General features: G+C 51.5%; 1 protein-coding gene across 1 annotated transcript; it reads right to left on the bottom strand.

The window, feature by feature from the left end:
* On the bottom strand, positions 1 to 27799 carry NSUN2 (NOP2/Sun RNA methyltransferase 2). Its single transcript, XM_047853490.1, has 19 exons — positions 27465 to 27799; positions 27190 to 27347; positions 26492 to 26596; positions 21310 to 21415; positions 18908 to 18979; positions 18083 to 18167; positions 16793 to 16985; positions 14772 to 14846; positions 13574 to 13704; positions 11430 to 11503; positions 10715 to 10845; positions 9994 to 10090; positions 7434 to 7585; positions 7089 to 7181; positions 6200 to 6335; positions 5441 to 5521; positions 5048 to 5186; positions 3923 to 3962; positions 1 to 755 (listed from the first exon to the last, which is right to left on the bottom strand). Exons 1-19 carry the CDS (start codon positions 27552 to 27554, stop codon positions 479 to 481), a joined length of 2235 nt encoding a protein of 744 aa, XP_047709446.1. The 5' UTR covers positions 27555 to 27799; the 3' UTR covers positions 1 to 478.
* Between the last annotated feature and the right edge of the window lie 19 nt (positions 27800 to 27818).

The following is a 27818-nucleotide window of genomic DNA, read 5'->3' as shown; positions in this document are numbered from 1 at the left end:
TCTTCCTCTGAGAAAAGTTTATTTGACTTTTATTACGAAGGCACACAAGTCATCCGAGGCTTCAGATATTAGCCCACCGCATGTGAACGTCACACTGTTAACGTGCAAGTTCACAGCTATTAAGGTTTACAAAACGGTCTTCCGACGATTCAGGAGTTAGATTCTTTCTATAAATAATAATTAAAACAATAATTAAGCCCAATAGAGGCGTAACAAAAGGGACCTGAAAATTCCTTCAAGGGCAGTTTTGTTTCTCGATAGAAGTTTAAGACCTTAACGGTGAAAGTCTACGACTGCCTGAAACACGCACCACGGACCAGCTTCGCCAAAGAAACCGTAAACGGGCTAAAAGAGTATCGTGAAAGCAGCACTGAGGTCATTTACAGACTGTTCTATCATTTCCACCAGTTTCCAAAAATATGCACTTTGTGGGTCAGAAGCTCCGGGTTTGGCTCTGGGCACCAAGGTGGAGGCCTCCTCACCGGGGCAGGGCGCCCTCGGCCGGGTCGGGGCCCGGGGCCGCGTCCACACTGGCGCTGGCGGCCGGCTCCACGCCGCGTTCGGCCTCCGGCGGCCCCGAGCCGCCCTCGCTCTCAGGCGCCAGGACGGCCCCTTCCTTCTTCTTCTCCGCCAGCACCTCCAGCCCCATCATCCTGAGATAATGAAGCCGTTCGTTCTTGGGCACGAAAGTCCGAATGGAGGCCTTTCCCCGCCATCCACATAACACGATGGGACACTGGAGGGTGTCCGGTTTCCTACGAACAAGATGGCTGTGCGTGAGCGTTAAGCGTCCTCCCTTCATCTAGAGAGGGGAACACGCAACCTCTCCAGAAACAACATGCCCAAACCCCGGGGGCGCATGTCAGTCTGTGATCCTACGGAAGGTTTTCTCAAAGGCCGATCAGCAACTTCCTCACGTCCTAAACTATCCTCGACATCCTCGCGTTGGCCGGTTTTTCTTTCTACAAGCTCCCAGTGGAATAAGCCCCAAATCCAGAGTTCACACACACCGCCGGTGCCAGAATCTCTAGCTTCTTCCAGCTGCTCAAATGCGAACACGGGTCACACCTCACACCACCGACAACAGGCACGGCTGCCCAGGGCCTCCCCGCCCATCGTCGGGGACGAGGCTCCCTGCAGGTTGCAGAGCCGGGCCTGGAGCCGCACAGCCCTTCCTCGCCACCCCCAGTGCTTCCCCTACCTCGGTCCGGGTGACCCCGAGTCTCCTTGGCCCCCCCCCCCCCCCGCAGAGCAGCGCGGGGCCCCCACGCACCGTGCTCACTTGTTTCCAGCCCGCTGGGTCACCGCCTCCCGCGGTCCGGGGATCCGCCTCAGACCCCTGCCCACCCGCTGGCCTTTCCTCGGCTGGCGTGGCAGTGACTGTCCCGCCCCCGTGTCCCTGACGAGCACTACGCAATCATCGCCGCCTTTCAAACCAGACTCCGGTCTGGTTTTGGGGCTCCTAAAGCCCCGCTCCATTAACCCCACGTCCCACCGCCGTGCGACGCCAGGCATCAGTGACGTGGGCGGAGAGAGGAACACACTCTAGGTTAAAAAAGCAAACAGGGAGGCTCCCGGGTGGCTCGATCCGTTGAGCGTCCAACTTGGGCTCAGGTCATGATCTCGCGGTCCGTGAGTTCAAGCCCCGCGTTGGGTTCTGGGCTGACAGCTCAGAGCCTGGAGCCTGCTTCAGATTCTGTGTCTCCCTCCCTCTCTGCCCCTCCCCTGCTCGCTCACTCTCCCTCTCTCTCAAAAATAAATATTGGGCACCTGGGTGACTTAGTCGATTAAGCGTCCGACTTCAGCTCAGGTCATGATCTCACAGCTCTAGTGAATTCAAGCCACGTCAGGCCCTGTGCTGACAGCTCAAGAGCCTGGAGCCTGCTTTGGATTCTGTGTCTCCCTCTCTCTCTGCCCCTCCCCTGCTTGTGCTCTCTCTCTCTCAAAGAATAAATAAACATTAAAACAAAAAAATTTTAGGGGCGCCTGGGTGGCTCAGCCAGTTAAGCATCTGACTTCAGCTCAGGTCATGGTCTCACTGCTCGTAGGTTCGAGCCCCACGTCAGGCTCTGCGCGGACAGCTCGGAGCCTGGAGCCTGCTTCGGATTCTGTGTCTCCCTCCCTCTCTGCCCCTCCCCTGCTCGTGCTCTGTCTCTCAAAAATTAACAATGAAAAATAAATAAAAACAAACAGAAAAAGGGGCTGAACCAACACGAGAAACAAGCCACTACCAAGAGAGGGAAGGACACCCGTGTCCGTCTCTCCAGGGGGGTGGCGGGGGGCGGGGGGCGGGGAAACGTGGACAGCACGTTGGTAAGAAGGATGAGAGGAATCGACCGGAATTCCCAAACTCCCACTTGCTTTTTCTGTGCTTTCTCCCCAGTAATCCCCGCAGCTGTCTTTCCGCTCGTACAACAGGTCAGCACGGGAGAAGCACCTGGCATCACTATTGCTAAAGACCACATCCGGGTCCTTGTCTGAGCGGTTCTGCGAAACCGCCCCCTGTTCCCGACACCACTGGCCCTTCCTTTTTCCTTTACGTGGACCTTCCGGGGGTCCGGGAGCGGGCGAGGCATCCCCCACCTAAACCACCGCCTGGCCCGGCTGCGCCAGGAAAGCCCGTCTCCGTTGTGCACAGAAGACACCCGGCAAGTGAGGTCGACACGGGCGCTCCGCGGCTCGGCGTGTGCCTGGGTCTCCTCTGTCCTGCTTCGTGCCCCTCCCTTTTGTGCCCGTTTCACAGATGCGGACCTCGGATGCTGGCCCAAGAGCCCGCGAACCCTGGTTCCCGTCTACACCGCCCTCCGGAGCTCCGGCACCGTGCTTGTGGTGGACGCGGCATCGACACGCTCGGGCCCCGAAGGTCCACACCTGGGACTCCGAGTCCCCTCGCTTCCCAAAGCGTGTGAGCGGCGGCCTGCCAGCGTCTCCAGCACGTTCCGACCCAGCAGGGGAGCTCTGCCCTCGCTTCCCCCTTCATCAGACGACACCTGCCCAGTCAAAAGCCAGAAGCCGACCCACGAGCTCCCGTGCCTTCACCCCCACAACCTACCTTGTCTGCACCAGCCCCAGACGCACCAACCCTTGGTCCCTGGCTCCCGCCTCCCACCTCCCCTGCTGCCCGATGCCGCACAGCTTGGGCCACCGTCTTCACAGCAGCCGGAGGCCGTGGAGACCGTGCAGGGTGCTGGGGCCTGCCCCACCTCCACAAGCTCCACCCAGGCTGCCTTCCGGCCCGTTCCATCCCCCGGACAGGTGCTTCTCAGCTTCCTCGTCACCACCCAGAGTCAGGCCAAACACACCTCCCCGAACACGGCCCGTGGCCCCACCTAAGCTCTCCTGCAAACCCCTCTCCAGCCCCGTGTTCTTCCTCCTCCCGGAAGAGGGGTTTTACTTGAGAAAGTGGCCCTGGGTGCAAATCCTCACTCCCCTCTACCTAGCGGGGTGCACTGGCCACGCCCCCTGGGCTCCTTGCCCTGCTTCCAGCAAGTGCTGCCCACGGGACCTAGTGTCCGTGGGCACGCGAGGGCCGCCAAGGAACAGCGGTCAGTGAGTGAGCTGTCTGTCTGCTTCAGCGAAACCCCACACCCTGCCTTCGAACAACGCTGCCTGACGCATGACAAGAAACCCACGGACACTGGCCGACCCCTCGGTAGAGACAGGACTCCACGTCTCCTGACTGTTCAACCTGTATGCTCCTTCTGAGGGAGACAGAAATCAGAGCTAGATTTCCCAGGCACAGGGAGAAAGTTCTATACGTTTAATTCTCTAGGTAGAAGCTGAACATTCTAGGAGAAGATGATGTACCGGAACGCTTGTCCTCAAGTTCCCACAAGGCCATCTTCAGGAGCACGTTCCCGACAGGCCCCACGGCCACCCACAGACCCCCCCACCCTCCGCTGACAGGAGCGCCCGCACTTACGTGGGGTCCGGCTCGTACTTCAGGACGATGCTCCCCTTGGCTGGAAAAGAGACAGACAAGCATGGGCCAGGCTGCCGGTCAACGGACGCCGTCTGCGTGTCCGGCACTGTGGACGGCCAGCAACACACAGCCTGCACTCCTGGCCTCGAGGACCTCCGTGCGGGGATGGGGACTCTTTGTACCCGGACACGCAGAGCCTCTGGCAAGCCCGGCACCGAGTGGGCGGTCCACGCAGCCTGGCAGAGGATGGGTGGGACCCTCAGGCATTTCTGGGAAGCCTCTCCGTCACTCTCAGCAGCAGGGGGATGGGGAAAACTACGGGTGAATCCTCAAAATTTGAGACGAAACACGTAAGTGCTCCAACTTCCAGAAACAGCATGACACACACGTGAGAACCGTCAACAACGAGACCGCCACCACCCCCCTGCAGGATGAAGACGAAGAAGGAAACGAGACGGTGCCCTCGTCCCTGCGATCGTGCCTACTTCAGGTGCGGCTCCTGCCGGGACCACGGGACACCGCGTCCACCCAGCACGCTTTACGCCCTTCCGTTCCGAACAGAAAACACAGACCCACAGTAGCTTCGTGGGTGCAGTGTGTGTGCAAACTGAGCCAGAAACAGTGAACACGTAGTAAACAACAAGAATGAAAAGAAAACTTACCACCTCTGGTGGGATTATTTTTATTCTTAGGTGAAAACATCACCAGAATAACTTGAAGTGGAAAGTTTATGAAACACCCAAACAACATGACCAACAACCTTTTTTGGCGGGCTAGGAAAGCAGCCTGCTTCAAGCTGGCTGATTCAATGCCAAACGAACCTGACGGCCTGTGCTGGTGAGTGCCCTGTGCCTCCGCACAGGACGCCCAGGCCCCAGCACCCACAGAGCACCCCCCCTCCCCCCACGAAGGCCTGGGAAGCAGGGCAATGTAATGGATGCCTCTGACCCTCAGCGTGCTAAGACACCAATCCCATTTCCACAAAGCCCTCTGGAAAATGACAGTAAAAAGAAAGCCATGCTGTATTAAACGTAAGACGGAAGAAGATCTAAGCAGCTTGAACACCGACATCCTCACTGTCTTTATAAGAGCAAATTATGCTTCTATGCAAGTTAAACTGCTTACCCAAGTCCTTGGCTTGGCTGTAGGTCTCACTGCTAAGTTTTCTAAAAAATGGGTTTTCCTGGGTTAACAGAATCTTAACATCTTCCATTGACACAGTGATAATTCTTGAATTAATAAATGGATACAACGTGTATATTCCCTGCGGGGAATAAAGAGACGCCACCATTATGAACTGTAACAATCACCCACTGTCCCCAGGGCCTTTCCACATGCCACGCCCAACCCTCCCCTCACCACAGCCCCTGGAGAATGTGTAAGCGAGCGTGCCCAGGGGAGTCAAAGAAGCCGGCAGGGCTCTATTCGCCCGGACCCTCGGACTAGCTCAGCAACAGCCACAGAGCATGGCAGGTCAGCTCACGGCTGCTGCTACCCCAAGTCTCTTTCCCAAATTACCTCCTGCGCTAACCGAAAAGCACAATCAAACTCTTCGCCACTGTTATTCCGACACCAGACTTTTATCCCAGTGTTTATAACCTGTCGGTGAAGACACAAGACGAAACACGTTATGACCAAAAGGCAAACAGTCGATTAAAATACTCCCTTCCACCACAAGGCAGAGCCGCGAGGACGTGCTGACAGAAGAGACGGCAAAGCTGTGGAAGTCGTGGGATCGGAGCAGGGGTTCTCCTAGCCTGACGCTCTCAAACGGCGTTGGCTTTAGGTGGCTTAGATCGACTAACAATCACCACAACAGACATTAAAACCAGGAAAGCTCTGAAGACGCAGGGACACGACACACACATTCCGTGGGCCGTCAAGAGCAAGGAGGCCGTCGCCCTGGAAAACACTAGGAGACACCCAAGCGAGCAGAGCAGAAGGGGCGGAAATGAGGTCTCAGCATTGGTTCGGAAACAATTTAGATGTCGTGCACCTCCAGACCACACCTGGAGATCTGCCAGGGAGGAAGCAGTTGGGAAAAGAGCAGAGCAATGAAGGCAGGGCCTAGGGGCAGAGAAACGAAGGAGAACAGAAGGGCCCGTAACAGCAAGAGCGCCCAGGAGCAGCAGCCGGAGCTGTGGACGCCCCGTTCCGTCCTCCGGACACGCCCGCCGAGCGCAGCCCGCACCTGCTGGGCGGGGCTCAGGGCCCCTGTGCGAGCCACCCCGGAAGCGCACCCAGCCGGGCCGTCCGGCAGTCCCACGCACGGCGTACCTTCACCCTCTCGCTGTTATTCAGCAGGACGTTCCTCAGCTCCTTGGAGACCATGTAGAGTTGCCTTTTCTTCCCTTCTGTGGTTCGAGTCAACAAATTCCTCTTTGGGAATGAAGGATCCAACGCGTAAAATTTCCTACGCACAAGACAGAGCTGCTGACGAGTTCGGTTCAAGTGTGACAGATGGTCTCCAAGCAGGACGCTCTTCCCCCACAGAATTCGGTTTCAAGACTGTGGCTTACGGCACCCGCTCTGCTGCGCGGTCCCGTCTCCTAAGCTCGATCGAGTTCACCCAAAACCCCAGGCAAGTTTTACTTGCGGCACAACTAGACCAGGGACGTGGGCAGACGAGTGCGAGGCCTCTCCGTCACCTGCTGCTCCAGTGACCAGGACCTGAGAGAACACCTCTGCTACTTGAGAAACGCCCTAAGGGGCAGACCCGAGAGAAGGACCAGTCACCCACATGCAGCACAAGTGCCCACCGTGGGAAATGTATACTGACGGGAAGATGAACGGCGGGAGCTGCTTACCCTCAACCTTCCTCTCTGTTCCGCTTGGAGGTTTCCAATCAGGGTCCCCAACCTCCCACCCAGACCCACTCTTCTCCCCTTCCCACACGGGCGCCCAGGCAGGCAGCCCCCCGATCTGGAAGCTCAGCTGGGTCACGGACATTCGGGGCCACAGTGCCCCCCACCCCCTGGCCCCGGGCACTTCTCGGTCGCTGGCCGCCTACACTGAAGTGCGTGGTGAACACTCCCTAGGATTTCACCCGGCTCTAGCGTGCGGTTACGTGGAAGGAGATACTACACGCGACTAAATACAAGGCATGATGAAATGCGATCAGTTACACACTCATGATGAGAATTTAGAAGCCTGAATTAATTCTTACTGGATCGGTGGAAATAACGGGTCGTCTTCAGGAATAAACACGAACGGGTCTTCTTTAAACCCAAACAACTTCATCTTCTTGGATGGAGGAGGGCTAAAGACAGAGGCAGGAGAAACATCGCCCAGGTCGGAGGGGAGCATCGGATGCCAGCAGCCCACTCTCCACCCCCCGCCCAGCCCTCCTCCTCAGCCTGCGCAGCACGGGCCCCCCGCACACAGGCTCTGCAGGGACCGCACCCCGTCCGGCACAGCGGAGCCCACACCGCACCTCCTCCAGGAGGCCACGTGAGCCAAGGGGCCGGAAGACACGAGGACGCCAGGGACCAGGCGGATGGCCTCTTCTTACCCACACACTCCGTCTTTCTTTCTTCCGTTGTCCTCTAGGTTCTCAGCTCTTTCCGCGATCTCTGTGTCGTCAATTCCACCGACCGGTTTACTCTCCAGCTCGGCGGGGTCCGTGGGGCCCGACCGCACAGGCTCTCTGGGCTCGCCCTGCAGCTGCAACGGGAACAAGTGTGTTTACGCTCCGAGAGCAAGCCACTCTGCACTGCCACAGGACCTCGGCACCCGAGGTGCATCCTGTTTTTCTACAGCATTTTATACGTAAAAGACAAGAGAATTTTTGCAACTATCTGAAATCTATTTGCTATGATGAACAGAATTCACGGGCATGGTTTCTTTCGAAGTTCTGACTTGGGCTCAGGTCGTGATCTCATGGTTTGTGGGTTCAAACCCTGCATCAGGCTCTACGCTGACAGTGGGGAGCCTGGAGCCTGCTTTGTATTGTGTCTCCCTCTGTCCCTCCTCTGCTTGCACTCTCTCTTGCTGTCTCTCAAAAATAAACAAAAACATTAAAAAAAATAAAATAATTTAAAAAACATGCCCCCCAAATTCACGAAGCTCTAAAGCAGACGAGCTGGTGGGACTCATGCTGTGCAACACTGCCTCCCAGAAAATGTTTAATTTAAAAGTAAAAAACAAGGGCGCCAGGATAGCTCAGTCGGTTAAGCATCTGACTTCAGCTCAGGTCATTATCTCACAGTTCGTGGGTTCAAGCCCTGCGTCAGGTTCTGTGCTGACAGCCCAGAGCCTGGAGCCTGCTTCGGATTCTGTGTCTCCCTCTCTCTCTGCCACTCCCCCACACATGCTCTGTCTCTCTCTGTCAAAAATAAATAAACGTTAAAAAAAATAAAAAATAAAAAAAGTAAAAAACAGCCACCCAAACCCCCTGCCCAGGCTGCCTATGCCCTGCCCACCCCTGTTGGGCTCCTGGAAATGCGGCCCTGCCCTTCACAGCCTGTCTCAAGTGCCCCTTCCCCACGGGCCACCTCTGCACACTGTCAACGCTCGAGTCGAACCTCACTTGGCCAGCACACCTGCCCTGGCTGGGATTCCAGCCGTGTTTACGGGCCTCACTTCTACACCAGGGCATCCTGAGGACGAGGCACTGGAGTCCTCAGCACGGCCCCAGCAGTGCTGAGCTGTGCTCGTGTGCAGGGCAGGTGACCGAAACACAGCGACTCAATGAAAAGGAAAAAGGAACTGAAAAAACAACAGAAAAGGAAAACAGTAGTAACGCTAAACAAGCAAGTGACGCCACGCCGGAGCAGGCGGATTGGAGGCAAGTTCGACGCCCATCCACGTAGGCTGCGCCGGGACAAGAGTGTCCACGCGGCACGTGGCGAGGCGATGTACCGTGTCACACGACAGGCTCTGCACCACGCACACTTTCTCACCACTTCAGAGGTGACCAGGGCAGGGAAGAGGCATCTCAGAGTGTAAGTTCACACGGTTTTAAAAACCGCACAAAAGCATGTAAAATAACTCATTCATAGTTTGTTGTATGATTACCACACAGTAAACCTTTATGCTGGGATAAATAAAATATTACTAAAATTACTTTCGCTTTGGTTTTTGCACGTCTCAAAGCAGCTGCAAGAATGTGGAAGTTACACGTGTAGCTGGCGCTCCAGGTCTGAGAGGGCAGTGATCAGAGCTCCTGCCCTGGGACTCGGGGGGCCTGGAGTCCAGAAGACGAGCTCCACGAGCATTGCCCTCGAGCCTCTGACTCGGGCAGCACAGTGGTGCCCAGAGGTGCGGGTTCCCCCCCCGTGCCGGGCTCTACGTGCACAAGGTCATCTGGATCAGCCACGACCCAGGGACGGTCTCCTCTCTGCTTCTCCGAAGGCTAAGCATCATTCGTCCACGTCTGTAAGCTCTGATCTGAAGGAAATGCTGACCTTCAGACTGTGATTCCCGCCACGTGCTGACACGACGCAGGCTGAGGTACGCACTAACGGAGAGAGGTCATGTCGATACAGAGAAGAGCGGACACCACGCTGCAAGACTCGAAAGACCGCCCTCTCACCGACCTCCCTGCTTCGGGGCCTCCTACAGCATCCAGGAGGCAGGGGACTCAGGAAGACAGGCCGGGCCTACTCGATCTCCTTTTCAGCCAGGCCTGGACAAAGTCTCACGGCCACCGTTGAAGACAGGCCGGCTTGAGGCTGCAGAGCTCTATCAACCTGCAACAGGCTGAACGGAAGCAACCTCTGGGGACACTGCACCGCAGCCAGCTCGGGGGGCTCGGATTCTCGGGGGACACTGCACCGCAGCCAGCTCGGGGGGCTCGCACTCTGAGCCACAGAGCAGTCATGGTGTCTTTTCGATCTGCATTTGAGATGCAGAAGGAGCGTATTCGCCCAACTCTGCCTCCTCCAGGGACCTATCCCTTTATGACGCTGCCGCTTTTCTGCAAAGTAAAAATTTAGATGAATCCCTGGCCCTGCCACACACACGCTCATGGACAGCTGCTCTCCACACCCGAAAACTACCCCAGTGACCACGGTCAGCATGGTCCTGCCTTGAACACACGAAAAGAGCTCGTAATGCGCTGTGTCACTTGCCTTTGGTGGACGCTTATTCCACGGCATCGAAGACTTTTTCACCAATACTGCCACAAAGAACCCGCCGGTATTCTGATGATGTGGTAATATTCTAAGACTAAAAAAAAAAAAAAAAAACAACAAAACACAGTGCAAACTTTTTAACCGGAAATACATTCTCTTAGGGGCACTTGGGTGGCTCAGTTGGTTGAGCGTCCGACTTCGGCTCAGGTCACGATCTCACAGTTTGTGAGTTCGAGCCCCACATCTGGCTCTGTGCTGACAGCTCGGAGCCTGAAGCCTGCTGCAGATTCTTTGTCTCCCTCTCTCTCTGCTCCTCCCCCACTCACGCTCTGTCTCTCAAAGATGAATAAATGTTAAAAAAAAAAAAATTAAAAAAAGAAAATACGTTCTTCTAGTACTAAGACAAAAGCTGCAAAGGTGATCTGTGACAGAGAAGTCACGTCTCCCTGCAAATATTCACACCCCCCTCACATGTGGAACGGCCAGCATGTAATGTGTAGAAAGTTCGTGCGGTTTGCAGAGCACGACCGTGTAAGTTCTTTCCGCTTCTGTTATTTATAAATGCTCAATGCCAGCAGCCAATAGGAAATGGGAACTTCTTTCTTGCTGGGAAGTTCACATGCCTGGGGTCAGCCACGGGCATAGCCCAGGCCTCGCAGGAATGTCGGGGGCCCGAAGTCCCCACCTCCCCAAGCCTCTGAGAGCCCCACAAACCCACCACCGCTCCAGATGCATCGCCTGTAACTGCTCCGGGTCCTTTGGTGGGAACATGGTGGGCCGGATCTGGGTGTGTCTGCCGTGAGGAACAGCCTCCCACTCTGAAAACCACTGTCCATCTTTTGTCATCACCTACGGACACGATGGCGGAATTCTGCATTACCAGCACTATCCAACGGTAAGAAATCACACGGCGCTAATGTAAATGCTGTCCACACAATAAATGGCGAGTCTCATTTCTCTCTGAAGCTGAGACTGTGTGTGCACGTAAAAATGCGATAATCTCGTGTTCCGTAAAACACGATGATCGTTTTATAAAACAGCATTTTCCGTGTAGACTTTTTTTTTTTTTTTAACAAGCCTCAGAGTGTTTCTGGTTTAAAACTGAAGAGTGAATTGTTTCATATTGGAAATGAAGTTTGAACCCCAGCTAATAACAAAAATAAAGCACAGCTACACTTACAGGGATAAGAATAAATAGCTGATTTCTAACTGCAGAATAAAGACAGGGAAACCTTTCCACTGCCAGAGAAAAATACTTGTATAATTGTGTACCATTTGTCATTATATCTAGTTTTGAAGTTAATTCTACATCAAAACTGACCGCGTAACTAAAAGCAGCGTTTATGGAAGTCACCCAAATATGGACTCTCTCAAAGCGCCTGCTTGCTCAGCGGTACGTGCTCCCACAACCAGGCTCCTCCCAGAAACATCACCTTCCACTGTGTGATTCCAGGCATCCATTTCAGTCCCGGCAGCTCAGAAGACACGTCAGCGAGCTCCAAGGCACCTGGGGACCAAAAATAAAACCTTTTCACCTTATACCCAAAGAAGCCGGACGCACGAGATCACACACCGTGTGATTTATTTCTACAAAATGCCCAGGGAGGGCAATTCCATACACACAGCACCTCAGTGGGTCGGGGGTGCGGGCCGCACAGCCAGTGACCACACGCGGGCAGCTCTCCTTGGGGGGGGGGGGGGGGGGGGGGGCGCGCAGGGGACCGAAACGGCCGGGGACCGGACCGCAGGGAGGACTATGCGCGTGTGAGGTCACTAGTCGTACCCTTACAACGGGGGACGCTGAGGCGTGTGCATCACAGCAAAACGGAGCTTCAGAAACGAGGTGGTGGCAGGGTCCCGCCCGTGTCCCAGGGGAGCCCACGGCAACCGTGCCCGCTCCACCCCCGGCTTCTAGACACACACACGCCAGTTAGAGGACACGGTCTTCGTGCCCTCGTGTCTAACACACACCCCAGAACCAGAAAGCAACATATAAAGGGAACTGTGAACATCTGTAAACGTTCTGTGTCAGGCCCAAGCCAGTTTCCTAAAAATGGCCAGCAGGGCATCGTGTCTACGGTAACATTACAAGAGGTTGTAAGATGGGGCCATTCCGGGGATCCTTTCAAATAAACCTCCATCCACAGATCGTGGATACAGATTGGACAGCCTCACAGAGAGGGAACGTCCAACAAAGCTCCACGGAAGCTGTGAAAACGCACATGATCGTAAAAACGAAGCAAAAGAATCCTCAAGGCCGAGGTGGAACGGTACGAAACCCCCCACAAAAGCACGGCCCTGACTTCTACTATGCTGTCTGAATATTCTTACTTTGTTAAAAGCAAACACCAAATTCTAGTGCAGGTTTGAGGAAACCAAACACACAAAATTCCAATCGAGAGGACTCCGAAGGGGTGAACAACTAAGGGCAGACCCACGGCACGGGTCAACCAGGCACTGAGAACAAGGTAACTGGAAGCCTAGACAGTTGGCTTTCAGTCAGGTTTCAAGCTACTTCATACACGTGCATGTGGTAAGTTTGGAAGTGTCTTATTCTGGATCGTAGTTAGTTTGAAACTCCTCGTTATTTCCTTTAAGGACAAGATGACGGGAAAAGCTAACATTTCAGTAAAAGCTTACACAAAGGAAGAAATATTTTACGACAAGACGTTGTGAAAACTGGTTTAAAAACATTTTAGGCACTTGTCCAGTTTGTCCGTATCCAGCAGTGTGGTAAGACCTCACACCCGTTAGGACGCCTACCGCCACAAACACGGAAAATAACAAGGGCTGGTGAGGACGTGGAGAAGTCAGGATCTATGCACCGTCGGCGGGAATGCCCTCCAAACTGAGCAGTGAATCATCATCATCCAGCAATTCCAGAAGATACTCACCAAGAAAACTGAAAGCAGGGTCCTGAGCTGCGTGTACAGCTGGGGTCACAGACGCACTATGCCCAACAGCTAAACCGAGGAAGCAACTCGCGTCCATGGACAGATGAATGGGGTCAACAAAATGTGGTGTAGGCCTGACGTGGGAGATGTTCAGCCTTGAAGGCTGAAGGAAGGGAATTCTGTCACCTGCTACAGCGTGGATGAACCCCGAGGACAGTGTGCTGGGTGAGCTACGCCAGTCACAGATACAGCATGATCCCACAGGGAGATCCCTAGCGATCCCTAGACAGACTCGAGACCGCAAACAGGAAAGTGGGGACTGGTTTCACGGGTCCATAATTCCAGTTTTGCAAGACCAAGAGCTCTGGAGACCGGCTACGCGACAACGTGTTCCTAACGCGACGGAAACGTAGGCTTTAAAACAGTTAAGGTGGTAAAACTTCAAGTTGCGAGTGTTTTACCACAACTACAATTCTTTCAAAAAAACCATCGTGGTAAGGACGGACATCGTCTTTCAAACTCGAGAGATAACGAAACATATGAAACAGACAATCCTCGAAATTCATTAACTACGACACATCCGCCACATAAGCGTGTTTTTAAGTCAGGGCACCTCACCGTAGGGTTTAGAGTCTAATTTAGCAAATGCCCAGGGAAAGGTCCACGAGAATATAGACTCTTACCTTCACTTTTCTCCAGCAAAGACGCTATGACCGCCTCGTCTTCGATGGGGTTCAGCGAGCACGTGGAGTACACCATGCGACCGCCCTCCACCAGCTGCTCAGCACCACGCGTGGCGATCCGCAGCTGTAAGCTAAGGGTGGACACCAGGTCACCCTGGGACCGAACGTGTCCGTGTGGCCCACAGAGCGCAGGCACCTACCATACCACGTGTTCGTTACACATTGTCATGACAGACTTATGACAAATTACAAAACAACCCCGAGGAAAAGAACTCTTTAAGGCTGCAAATGAAGTTAGAGTAAACCCACAGGAGGTGGTTCGTGTTCACCAAATCAGCATGTGTCCGTCTAAACAACACGTTTGCTATTCTGTTAGCCTTTCCCAACATGCCAACGAGCAAAGCACGAAGCTAATGACTGAAAGCAACACATTACGGGAGTTTCACTGTGAAGAGGCCTCCGTACCTGTGCAGATATGTGACTTTTCTTTCTACGAACAACTCATAACCCTTAGCACTTTCTAATCCTAATACCTACTTCACAAAAGCAATAAACTATTTAACAGAGAAACCATCTCCCGCCGGCATTATTTACGGTGAATACTCATTAGGACACTGCAGACCGCCCACAAGTCTACAATTACGAATGTGTAATTTTAATGTTAAAAGGAAAAAAGGACATAGTCCTGTAGACAATATAATCCAAACTGGTGTGGCTAACATCCCTACACACAGAAAAACCACTGAAAGGCGTCAGACATTACAGAAGTTATCTTTGACTTATGAGATGTTCTTTTTCCTTCTACTTTTAAGAATTTTTCCAAATTTTCTTTAAAGACAGTCAATAAATATTTGAGATCAAAATGTTAAGCCAAATAATTCAACACAAAAGAACAGAAAGCAGAGAGAAGATGAGTGAGACACTAAGTTAGGTTATTTTGTGGAAAACAGAGGTTTGATATATTACAGGAAATGGTCCCAAAAAGCATTTTAAACAAATGTGTACCTGAAATGCATATGGTCTTCAGTTTACTACTCCGAAAATGTTCCAAAAACAACCGCTTCTGATACGTAAGCAAACTCTCTCAAAGACGACCATTAATTGGCCCTTAGAGTCCGGTGAACTCAAGATCCGGGCACCGAGTTACGAAACTGGGCGATAACCCTTCCCGACCCTGCCTGTGGGACGCCGGACTCACCCGTGCAGCTGCAGGCTGTTCAAGGTCGTCCACTTTTTCCAAACATCAATGTTTTTTCTCATAGTGCCATCCCCACTGGAAAGGAAAGTATTTAAGAACTTACAGGTCTGTTCAGGTAGACGATTCGAATTTATCAATTATGTCCTATTCCAGCTAAATTACAAAACAGGTTATTGTTATTATAAACACCAACCAGAACAGCTAAACTCTCACAGACTACAATCAACTTTCTATTTCTGCTTTCGGGGCCACTCTAATTACATTAAACTTTTAAGTTATACTTGAATTTGCAATTAAGTAAGGAAATAACAGATTTGAACAGAAAACCTCATTCAAAACTTAAAGAGGTAAACATACGCTTCCGTGTGACAGAAATACTAGCAAAACTAATTTTGAGACCAGGACATGGAACCGTGAATATACAGAAGACGTGTGGATCCTGTTACTTAACAATTCGGTGAATCAACGGTGGCATTTTAATCAGATTTACATGAGTAACAACAAACTTGCGCTCACAGGGATTTTCCACAGTGGATTCAATTAAGCCAATGGAACTTCTTTATCAAGAGCTTTCTGCGTAGCAGTTAAATATTTTTGACTTTCTACTTTTATTTAATAGAAATTACTTCTATGTTAATTTTACAATACAGACCTGATGAATTAATCTTTCTGTCCACATCTAACTTTATCTACCCATTTTTTCCCAGGGTAATTCCTGGAGCTGCTGGCTTTCTGTGTAAAGTTGACTGTCCCTTGGACATCTAGGTATCTGTCTTGAGGGGAAGGGGCCGCGGGGAGAAAACATCCCGAGAGACCTAATGGCTTTCAAATGACATCCCTTGCCTGCACAGTGGTGGCTTCAAATTCTGCCGTAATGTTTAGAGATTTCCTCAGCTTACGCCTCAGTGCTCAGGTTACCACATTCTCCTAAGATGACACGAGACAGGAATTCTAGGTTTCTTTTCTTTCTTTCTTTTTTTAATGTTTATTTATTATTAACAGACAGAGAGTGAACAGGGGAGGGGCAGAGAGAGAGGGAGACAAAGAATCCGAAGCAGGATCCAGGCTCCGTGCCGTCAGCACAGAGCCCGACGCGGGGCTCGAACTCAGAGACCGCAAGATCATGACCTGAGCCGAAGTCGGACGCTTAACTGACTGAGCCACCCAGGTGCCCCAAGGAATTCTAGGTGTCTGACCAGAAGAGCACAGGGATGGGAAAACACTGACCCAAAGGAAAATCAGACAACTGTGGCTCGTGACCCGTGTTAAACTTCCCTTCACAGGGGCATCCTTTCCGGGATTTGAAAGCGCACTCACACTCAGTATGCCCAACCACAGCTTCCACAACGAGCTCTGCCACAGGCAGGCAGTCTGCCGCGGTTCAAAGGAGAGAGTTTGAGATCGGCCATTGTACTCAAAACACTGCGTTCTGGGCCGACGGAGTTTTCCGACAGACAAATCCATGTGTTCAGAGTCTTAAACACCTACGTCACTGACTCTGGGAACTTAAAAGATGGCTTCAGTGCACAAACACAACTGTACACACGCAATTACAGTAAGTTTCTCCAAGGCGTCAACTCCTGAACTGCAGCGTGCCGAAGGACGTTAAGACTTGCCATAAAAACCCAACCTGATTAGGTATGGCTCCTCAACGAACTGCTTTACATAGTCACCGCTCGTGTGAAGAGGAGTGACGGGGTCAAACAAATCATTCCTGACATCCACCACGGCGAGAGTCACTGCTGTCATTCTCTCGGGGAGTTTAACTCTTGCGAAGACTGTACAACCGTCCCGCCTTGTACCTCCTTGTTTGGGACCCTATCTCTGCTGTGCTGTCCATCACTAAAACCGTGAGGATACGGTCCAGGGCCACAGAGTCTCTGTCCTCCTCCCAGCTGCCCCGAGAACGGCGCCTACAATTGTGTGTGTGTGCGCGCGCGTGTCCAAGTTAATCTAGGCCACACCTCATGTGATCTCCTTAGTGGATTTCCGGCTTTCTGGCCTCTTAATAACACAAATACCTGCAAGGGACATCACACAGAATGCGATCATAGAAGAGAATCTCTTTCTTCCCGTTCACATCTATCGTGAGCCGAGGTATGCTGGACGCGTCGTGGTTCACCACCATGATGCAGGGGCTGCTCAGCCTTTTGGCCTGATGCACGAGCAGATAGCAACGCTTGTTGTCCACATCGTTCGCAATGACAAACCCCTCTGAGAACATGAAATGATAGTGTCAGGCGAAATGTAGCACCCGCAGGATAATTTTCTACAATACTCAACCTCCTGGTTGGCCGGTGAGAAGCAGCAATCCACCAAAACGTAACACCCAAGCTTAAGATTTGCCAGAATTATCTGAGCACTCCAAAACGGTGGCTCAGCGTAGATTTTTACAGTCACCTAGGATTCCCAAACCGCAAGATTTATTTTTCCGATTATTCAACAACTATTCATTTTGTACCAGTTATCATGCCAAAAGCATCTTTTCCATTATCTTCACTAACAACTAAAATGGAGGCTGAGGGGAGAGACAAAGCTGTAGAAAACAAAAGAATCACCCGACAAGTGTTCAAAATACTGCACCTGTATGCTGGGTCCCCACTGCAGACCCTGTGAATCGGAAGCCCTTTTAGCAAAGCGATTAGTCAGAGAAGAGAACGCCTAGGACAAAGCTAAGCAAGCAGGCCCACTAGAGCAGAGCGGGAGCAGGGGGCTTGCACGAAAGGGGGAAGGCCGGGAGGGAGGGACGTAAAACGGCACGAGAGTTAACGACAGCATTCCTCAGCCGCGGGGAAGGAGCCCCAGCAATGCTACAACGGCCTGAGCACTCCGAGGGCTCAGAACAGCCACGAGTCCGGGCCTGACGCCCACGTGACGCGCGAGGGCTAACACTGTCACCTATGCCGCGGGGGGCGGGAAGCTCGGGCAGCTGATAGCGGCTCCTAACTACGCTCTACAGCCTCTCGTGAGGCCGAGGAGTCATCACAAAACCCACCGAAACAAAAACCCAACGTGACAATGTTACCACCGGAAACTCAAACTGCAATCTACCTACTACTGAGTTAATGGAGAAACACCACCTGCTTTCAGAGGACACACAGAATTCTCAAGTGAAGCCACCGTCCCACCCCCACATATGAGCACGGTGGCTTGGGAACTGGTCACAGTGGCGTGCAAAATGTTTCAGAGACAGAAAGCCATCAGCTTGTCACAGGAGGCTTCAGGACCCCACCCACAAGTGACGTCACCACTCTACCTCACCTACCCCAGCCCAGGAGCACACTGACCCTCTGGGGCAGCCCAGCGCGTACCTGGGAAAGGGACGTTCATGTCGGCGTGTAACATCTCAATGAGCTGTGTGGTCTTTGATCCGGGCGCTGCACACATATCTAAGATCTATGAAAAAGCAAGAAATGGCTGACGTCTTTAAGATATCAAATACTCTACGCTCACTTTAAAACAATCTTATGAGTCATTCTAGTATTTTAATTTCTAAGATCTAAATACGTTTCTTTATAGAACGAATCTACAATGTGATATACTGAACCTCCGGGGATCACAGGCATAGAACGGCACTAGAAACCAGTGGGAGCAATAAATTCAGGGGTGAACGGACAAGGCCACAAAGTGCAAGCAGCACTTCTGTTGACAGCCTGCTAAGGGACAGAACTACCCGGCCTCAAATCTCCGCCTGGCCCCTTCTGGCCCCAGGACCCTGAGCTAATTGCTTTGGTTTTCCTTTGCCTCCTTCCCCTCATCTGGAAAAACAGGAAAGTGACAGCATCTACCCTCACAGGGACGTGCAGATAACAAAATGAATTAATCCACAAGAAGAGCGCAGAGCAGCGCTTGGCCTGTAACAAGTTCTCAGTACGTGCCCATTACGATCTTCAAGCTGATGGACTCAGTCAAGGCCACTGAAGATAAACAGTGCAGTAAGTAAATGAGGGAGCAAATCTTAAAACAGGAGAAAAGTTATGGGTTGTAAATTTTAAATATGACAAAAATGCAAAAACAGAACCTGAAACAAAATACACAGCGTTCTCTATCAAAAGTAAACGGGAAAAATCCGAAGATTATATGAAGAAAAAAAAAGTGTCAATAAACAAAGGTGCTTTCTATCTAATCCACAATACCTTATGGTGAGGGTGAGCATTAAGTAACAGCGGTGGAATCATGCTAACGGCTTCTTGACGACTGATATTTCCCTTAGAAAATTAAAAAAAAAAAAACCAGAATGTTTAAAAAGGCAGAAAAATTTCAATATTGGGCATTATTTCATACGCAACAAAAAAAGACCATTTATTCACCACACGTGAAACAAAACAGCTAATACTATCACACAGCACATGATGTAATCAGGACATATTTTCATACTAGTGGGTAAATGGTTGCTATTTCAAGGCCAAAGAAGGGCCGTTTATGGCAAAACTTACCATTAGGACATCAGAAAGGCAGGTGTAATACTCAATTTTATAAGGAATGAGGATTTAAGCTGACATGGTCCTAACGCGCCATCAAGAATGGAAGCTGGGGGTAGCAACTCTCAAAGGTGGACAATGGCGCTAAGGCACCGGCAGCAACAGAGAGAGCGATCCCTGCAAGCACAGGACAGAGAGCCACCCAGCAGGGCCTTCCCTCTCAGCTAAACCTGTACCTTCCATTCTAGTCCTCATCTGGTTTTAGGAACAGCCCGTGTCTGCTTTCTACTCCTGAGAACTAACTGCCCCTCAAAAAGATGGACACAGTGACCGGCGCTCCCATCTCCCCGCCTCGAAGATACACAGGATCTACCATTCTCACGACGCCAACGGTCCTCTAGGTCTTTGCTGGTGGCTCAGGGGACCTGTGACGACCCCTCCACGTTCAGACAAACGTTCACGACGGAGTCCAGCACTCGCCTCAATCACCACTCTATTTTAACAGCCTGAAGACTGAACGCCTCGAAGATAACAGTACTTTAAGAAGCAGTGAAACTTCGGCTGCCGGGAGACTTGGGCTCCATTACAACCTGGGTCTTCTGTACCGGAACAGCCATCCAAGCAGCCTTCACTTACCCCACACTTAGCATCTGTCCGAACCTAAATACAGACTCACAACCGAACCCGATCTTCTGGCCAGCAAGGGGTCTCTGAAGACAATCTGACTCCCCATCACTCGCAAGGCATGCGGACTCCTGGCTCCAGGTTATACGTACGATACTGGTAAGTCTGCCCTGTCCTCATCCAAGTCTTCGTTCAAAGCATCTGAGTAGTATGGGGACACACAGTCCCCGACCAGACAGCCTGGCAGTCAGTCACTTCTTCCATACACGTTTGGAAGCGGTTTGCGGGCAGCTTTGAATACCCCAGCACAATCTCACCCTACGGACTCCCGGCCCAAAATCCATACTGGGTCCCTACGGTCCGTATACGCCACCCACACTCGACACCCACCTCCCCACAAACCCTCTGCTCTGCTGACGTTCACACTGGAACTGTTCTGAGTTTCTCCTCACCTGACATTCCACCCAGGTCGAAAGTAGAGCCAGACGGTCCCTGCTTGTACCCACGCAAGGGAAGAGCCAAGAATGTGGCAGCACCTGTTTTTTTCCCTTACGGGGGTGGGGGGAAAGCCTGGCCAACACAAGCCTGGGCAGCGGGTTTCCTCCTCGGACAGAGTGCCAGGGTGGCAGTTAAGAGCTGCAGGTGGAGCAGAGGTCAGGACTGGGCAAGGTGAAGAGCTTCTAGACTGATCACGGCTTCAAGGGGAGACACGTGGGAAGCACAGGGGTCCTGCCAGTGTTCCCAGAAGCTCAGAGTGAACAAAACTAAACGTCATGTGGGGAAACACAGAGGGTTCCTTGGCTAGAGAAAGCAGACTAGAGGACAGGAAGGGGGAACCCTGGTTTCAAACAGGAGAGTAACGATTCCCAAAACCAAGATGGAAGCAGCTCGTCTTACAACAGCCAAACCCAGGGGTGTCTGTTTAATCACGTAGGGCAGGAGGGGCACAGTTACTTTGGGAGAGGAGGTCTGATGCTGAGGGTGAGTCCACACACTGACCCACAATCGAGGGACTCGGGATGGCAAAGAGACTGGGCGAGGGCACGGTATCACACAGGAGAACCTGAGTCGTCAAATTCAGGTCCTGTTTTTTGGGGCAAAGGTGGGGTACAGACAGGAGCAAGGAAGGAACAGAGATGATACACCGAGAGCAGACCGACAGCTGTCTCCAGAAGGACACCTTACTGCGCGGAGGGCCGTGCTCTGTCCGCTTGGGTGGCAGCCAAAACCCCAGAGAGGCAGGAAGACAGGACGCCCAGCGGACAAGCGTCCCTGACGTCCTCCCTAACGTCCTCCCTACGTTCCACCGGGACACGAGCCAAACCAGGGAGCAACTGTGTGGATCACTGGAAACGAACGGCGACAAACACGCTTCTCTGTGTGCCCCATCTACCTCATCGCTCCCAGGAACGCGTGCGGAGAAAACATACCCGTGACAGTCACGTGCGGCTAAGGCTTTAAGGAAACCAACAGATGTAAAGAAATCTACTCACAGATTCGGTTTCGCTAACCAGGAACTGGTGAAACTTTTCCAACTGTGGAGACTTTCTCAAGATTTTTCGACTTAAGTTTGTGTGCCAGGCCAGTTCTTCTGGATACCTGACCAAACAAAAAGAAGGAAAAGCAAGCGTTTACGGCTTAAATCTATCAAAGTGCTCTCTTGACAACCCCTTGCTCACACAGATCCTGCAACCAGAGACACCCAATTCTGCTCGGTTCCTCACTTTGGTGGTCTTCGCAGGCCACCAGCGAGCACGGCACGGGGCCCCCTAGGCCATAGGAGGCCCGGCTGTAACCTTATCATGGCCCAGGCAGTAAAAGCAGAGCTGACGGCTTTGAGAGAGATGTGTACAACATCACCATGGACCCACGATGACGAACGTGCAAGAGGAAACGACAAAGAGCTGCTCTGCTCTCCGCCGCCGATGTTAACGACGGTAGAGAGGCTGTCGGAAGAGACGTAACGAATTGAAGAAACGCACATCACACCATCAAAGAATGCAGTCGAGGACCCATCAGAAGGCCTGGCGAACACGTAATTGCAACCTTTCCCGCTGTATCTCTCACCACGTCTAAAACAAAACAGCCCGATAACGTACTCAACTGTCTTATACACCAGAAAACCTTAGCGCCACTGTGTTGACCAGCACGGCCAGGCTGTTATTTACACACACCCGAGAATGAAGAAACTTCTCCTGCCGTTTCCATACACGCGTTTAAACTTTCTGTGATGATGACATCGCTGATTAATAGGTCTCTTTTTTAACGTTTATTTTTTAGCGCGCGCGAGGGGGGGGGGGGAGACACCGTGTGTGTGCATGCAATCGGGGGAGGGACAGAGAGAAGGAGATATAGAATCCAAAGCAGACTCCAGGCTCTGAGCTGTCAGCAGAGGGCCCAACGCGGGGCTCGAACCCACGAACCGCGAGATCAAGACCTGAGCCGCAGTCAGACGCTTAACCGACTGGGCCATCCAGGCGCCCCAGGACACAGACCTCTTCAAACGTGGCTCAGCCCTGATCACTGAGCTCCAACGGCTCCGGGAGGCACACTGCTGTGACACAGAGCCTTGCTCCAAGGACCCAGGCCCAAGCTACACACAACATGGTACTCGGTGGTCTCACTGCGGTCTTAGTACTTACAGCTCAGTCTCAAGGGAACAACCAGCTCAATTTAACAATGCAGGATGACAATATTTCCACGTGTCAGTTGCAGCTAAGGTGACAGCCATGAAAGTGAAATGAGAACACTGGCAAAACAATACATCTGACTCCCATGAAGCAGAGTGATTACTTGAAAGAAACTCAGGCCTTGAGATTTTAAGACATGACCCAACTGTCAGATTACGGGACATGTCTTGAGAAGTACTTTCCACCAGGTAATAAAGATTAAACTGGCTGAATCTCTCTGTGGCCACCCCCCAAGTGTCTCAGCACCTTGTCTCTATTTCCTATGCCTGCTTCCTTCTTCAGTATTTAACCTGCTTCAAAAACCTAAAACCAAAACACAATCATACTTACTCGGCAATTAAAGCGTTTACTCTGAACTCTTCCCTTTGGCCTCCTTGGAGGTGAAGCGCGGAACACATTCAAATGTGCCTTCCCCTGCAGGGTCTGCAAGTTCTGCTGTTCCAACGCAACCCTTCCAAGACTGGAGAGCCAGACACTTCGTTTTATATAATTCCTTGCAACCCTGAACTGCCTGCTATCAGAGACAGTGAATTTTGCAAGGGACTGCCATAGCAAATCACCAACACATCATAAATTTGAATGCCACACGCCATAATTATTCGTCAATAGCTGAATTTTCATTTTCAAATATAGGTCAACAGTCCAGATAGAGCCAGAGCAAACATTTCCTTACGTGCCTTTTAGACTGAATTTCCAATAGTTAAAAAACGTTAAGTTTACTAAGGTCAAAATTCTTCTCCAAGTGGTTAAGGTCGTGAAAGCTACTAATGTCACAAAAAAAATACTTAAGGGGCACCAGGGTGGCTCAGTCGGTTAAGCGTCTGACTTCGGCTCAGGTCATGATCTCACAGTTCATGGGTTCAAGCCCTGCATCCGGCTCTGTGCTGACAGCTTGGACCCTGGAGCTGCTTCGGATTCTCTGTCTCCCTCTCTCTCTGCAACCTCTCCTGCACACTATCAAAAACAAATAAAACCATTTAAAAAAAAAAAAAAAAACCTCTGTAGATTTTAACATCAAATAAAATATCTTTAAAGCACTAATATAGTTTTTAGTTAACACAATTTGACTGTAACTCCTCAGTCTTTAAAGTCCTATTTGGAAATTTGTTGTGTCTTCTGAGGATAAAGTAAAAGCACCACTGTCATCTTTATGCCTCGTGAATTCTTACAAGGGAAAAGTAACATTTACGAGAAGTCACCTTCAATCCAGACACTGAAAAGGACACAAACAGAATGACAATAAGGTGTATTCTCAACAACTGATCATCAAAAAGAGGCTTTTATAAAAATACTTTGGGATAATTCCTTACAGTTCTGAGTCTACAAAAAGGTAAAAAAGAAATCAGTCCGAGCTATGCGTCCTATACTTAATATTCCTTCAAGAAAAGCATGGCTCCCTTGGGGTGCCTGGTGGTTCAGTTGGTCAAGCGTCCCGACTCTCGGGTTTTGGCTTAGGTCACGATCTCATGGTTTGTGAGTCCAAACCCTAAGTTGGGCTCTGCGCTGACGGTGTGGAGCCTGCTTGGGATTCTCTCCCTCCCTCTCTCTCTGACCGTCCTGTGTCTCTCTCTCAAATAAATTTGTTAATAAATCATTTAAAATATCATGACTCCCCGGGGCACCTGGGTGGCTCAGTTGGTCGGGCGTCCGGCTTCAGCTCAGGTCATGATCTCGTGGTCCATGACTTCGAGCCCTGCATTGGGCTCTGTGCTGACAGCTCAGAGCCTGGAGCCTGCTTCCAACTCTGTGTCTCCCTCTCTCTGACCCTCCCCTGCTCACTCTTTCTCTCAAAAATAAACATTAAAAAAATTTTTTTTTAATAAAAAAAAAAATAAAAAAAATATCATGACTCCCCAAAACGCTTTCCTAAATTTAATTCTACCATATACCAAAAAATTTAGAATATTTTACGACCTACTTGTTTTTCGAGCCATACAGAAAACCACCAGAAGTGTCTTCTTTGCTTGCTTGCTGAGAGATCTATGGGTAGCCTACACCTGACGAGTGACTGTGACTGAACGTTTGTACAGTACAACTTGTCATGTAACTGTCACAGATCATGGAAAAGCTGACCATTAGGAACCCACATAGGGCAGTATTTGAGTTGTTTACACCCTTTAGCTGTGTGCTCAGATGAAAGTGGAGAATGACTGGTAGTTACTAGAATCACTCCCGTTCATCCTTCAACCAAACAACCCACAGGACCTTTCTCAGATGTTGGAGATCTGCCTTTTCAGGTACCCATCGCCATTCTTCAACAATCAAGATGGAAAAGTGTCTGTCAAATGTTAAAAGGGCAGGGCGACTGGGGTGGCTCAGGACACGATCTCATGGTCTGAGTTCGAGCCTCGCATCGGGCTCTGTGCTGAGAGCTCGGAACCTGGGATCCTGTTTCGGATTCTGTGTCTCCCTCTCTCTCTGCCCCATTTCTGTTTGCACTCTGTCTCTCAAAAATGAATACACGTTAAAAAAAAAAATGTTAAAAGGGCTAATCAAACAAAATTTTAACTGTAGTTTCCAGTAAACGATAAAAATAGCAAGACTAATTCTCATAGATCTTTTGGAACCTGCAGAAGAGAAGTCCCACAATGACCCACCCAGAAGCACTTCTTCCCTTACAGGATGCACGCTTTTCAGCTCCTCCTACGGGCCAGACTTGCTCTTCCAAAAAACTTCATTTCTAAATGTAAGGCTGAAGGAACAAATGTTTTCAGGTGATTATGTGAAGCAGTCAACACATGCAGAACTATTAGAAACGTACACAAACACAACCTTAAACCCACTTCTGAAAATATCAGATGGCCCCTGCTACAAACACCAGTAACATCAGTCCAATCTCCAAACCAAGGCACTGGGGGGAGTTAAGTCTGTAACCTGGTTACTAAGACAGCAGAGGAAGCTGGATTATGCGAAGGCGAGGTGACCTAGCAATGTCACAGGTACAGCAGTTGGAAAAACATTCCTTTTCTAATGACCTCAGTACAGGGGTCCATGCATCTAGTAACCACTCAAGTCATTTCCTGCATTAGAACATTTGAGCTTTTAAAATCTTCGTACAAAATCCATCATGGTATTTTTTTGGCTTAAAACCATAGATTTATTTTCATATCCAAGAAGTGCATTCTATAATGGTGTATCTGCTCTTGAGCTTGGCTGAATGCAGACTTAAACGTTTGGCCAGTCTGCATTCACTCCAACTGTGTGTGCTGCACACATCTGTGATATGGCCACTGGAAAACCCGTATGACCCCTGGAAGAGAAAATTCAGCTTTTTACAGCAATCATTTAAAATCATCGCTTTGGGAGGACTCACAATGCCTCAAAGTTGATAATCCGAAATGTGGAACTCTAACAATTCAATGACTTTTATGTTTACAGATTACCCTGGGCTTGGCGCCTCTGGAGTCTGTGCATGAATACTCCAGGCACCTTCCAAGACTTTTGGGACTGCCTTCACTTCACTGAGACCTGAACTAGGCCATGAGGAGCAAATAATCCACAGGATACTTCCAGGGCAAGTAAAGAAAGGGTCAGCACGGAGGGCAGGAGTCCCCACCAGCGCTGGACACAGCAGAAATCCACAATCAGCTGGACTGGTCCGTGGCGACCCTGGTCAGGTGGACTGTATCCTTCTGCTGAAGGTAGAAACCACACAGCAGCAGTTCTGACGTGAGAAAACAAGGGGTGCAGGTGAAAATAGGTAGAAGTGTCCATCATGGAAGGACAGAGGCTGATGCACTTGGAAAAATTAACTGAACTGAATGACTCCGGGACAGCTGCAAATCACGCGTGAAAAGCTATATACTCCAGTATAAAGTAACACGGATAGAAAGTACCGCGTAAAAAGAACACAAGGGTGTCTATAAAGTACCTTCAGATTCTCGCACGTTCCTAACAAACACGTTGCCCAGAAAAGACGCAGCCAAACGACAAAGACTAAAATCCCAAAGAAACATCCAACAGGATGAAGACTTGTTTTACCTACCAACTCAGGGGCTGGGGAACTTCAACTTTCTGACCGTCCACCTCCAGGTCCTCCAGTTCCTTGAAATACTTGTTCTTTAAGCAATGGAGAATCTCTTTTGCATGGCTATTTAAAAAAAAAAAAGTAAGTTTCAAACCCATCGGAAAGACTACTATGAATGAATCTAAGATGACAAGTGTTTTAAAACAAAAACCATCTTAGCGCCGAAGACATTCTTGCATCCTGGCCTTTTCCTCTTCCTTCAGAGTTTAAACAATCCGAGCTGCTCCTTGGCTAACCGATAAGCTAAAGGGACTACTACCTGCATTCCTTCCCTCCTAAACATTCCCACAGGTTCTCATTTGCTTGCAACTCCTCTCGGAAAGATGCAACGGACAGAGACGCGGAGTTTCACAGGAACTCTGGAACGCCACTAACGTTCACGCCTTGCAAAGGGGGAGGCGTCCTCAGCTCACGAATCCCTCTCGGATCGCACTTTCACGTCTGATCCTAGCCTCCCACCTTGCAACACCTCCTCGGCCTGTTCGGTCCGACCCTCGTGCTCCCTCCTCCGTGCTATGTTTGCAGACCCTCGGGTCCACAGCGCCGACGAGCAGCAGCTCTCCAGCACCGCAGCACTTATCGGGGTGACGGGGGCGCCCGTGTCTCTAGCCAGCCCCAACTCCCCCGGCACAGGAAGGCTGGGCGCGGCCCCTTACCTCTTGTAGCCAGTAATTCGTAGGGTGGCGGGGAGGGGCTCCCTGAGAGCTTCCATGAACTGGTCCCACTCTCCCTCGGGCACGATCTTGAGCTCCTGGTAGTAGTGCTCGAAGAGCTTGTTCTCCTTGACGATCTCGGGGTACCCGCCTTCCCAGCCCTGAGGAACGAAAGAGGGGTCTACTCAGGGCCGGAGGAGCCGCCCCGCGCCGTCCCGCGGGCCTCGGGGGCCGGGCGGCGGACGGGGGACCCGGCCCGCCCTCGCCCCGACTCCTACCGCCTCACGGCGCTTCCCGCCGCCCTCGGCGCCGTCCTCCGCTCCCTGCGGCCGCGGCTGGAGCCGCCGGCCCCGCGCCCGCCGACCCATGGCCCACGCGGCCGCGCACGCCGCCCGCACACAGCGCCCCGCCACCGTCGGCCGCGCGGACTTCCGGGCTGGGGCGCGAGGACCCCGGCTCCGCGCCTGCGCCGCCCCCGGGCCTGCGGGGGCCTGCGGGGCCGAAGCGCAAAGCGCCGGTCCCCGGGTTCCCGGAGAGCCGCGAGCTAGGGGGAGGGGGAGGCGCCTCCGAACCGCAGCCCCCAGGGTGCGAGTCCCGGCTCCGGCAGCTTCGCGGACAGCCCGCGGTCGCGC

The sequence above is a fragment of the Prionailurus viverrinus genome, chromosome A1, assembly GCF_022837055.1.
Source record: "Prionailurus viverrinus isolate Anna chromosome A1, UM_Priviv_1.0, whole genome shotgun sequence".
NCBI classification, from domain to species: Eukaryota; Metazoa; Chordata; class Mammalia; order Carnivora; family Felidae; genus Prionailurus; species Prionailurus viverrinus.
The sequence above is the reverse complement of the archived record's forward strand: the minus strand, read 5'-3'. Positions and strand labels throughout refer to the sequence as shown.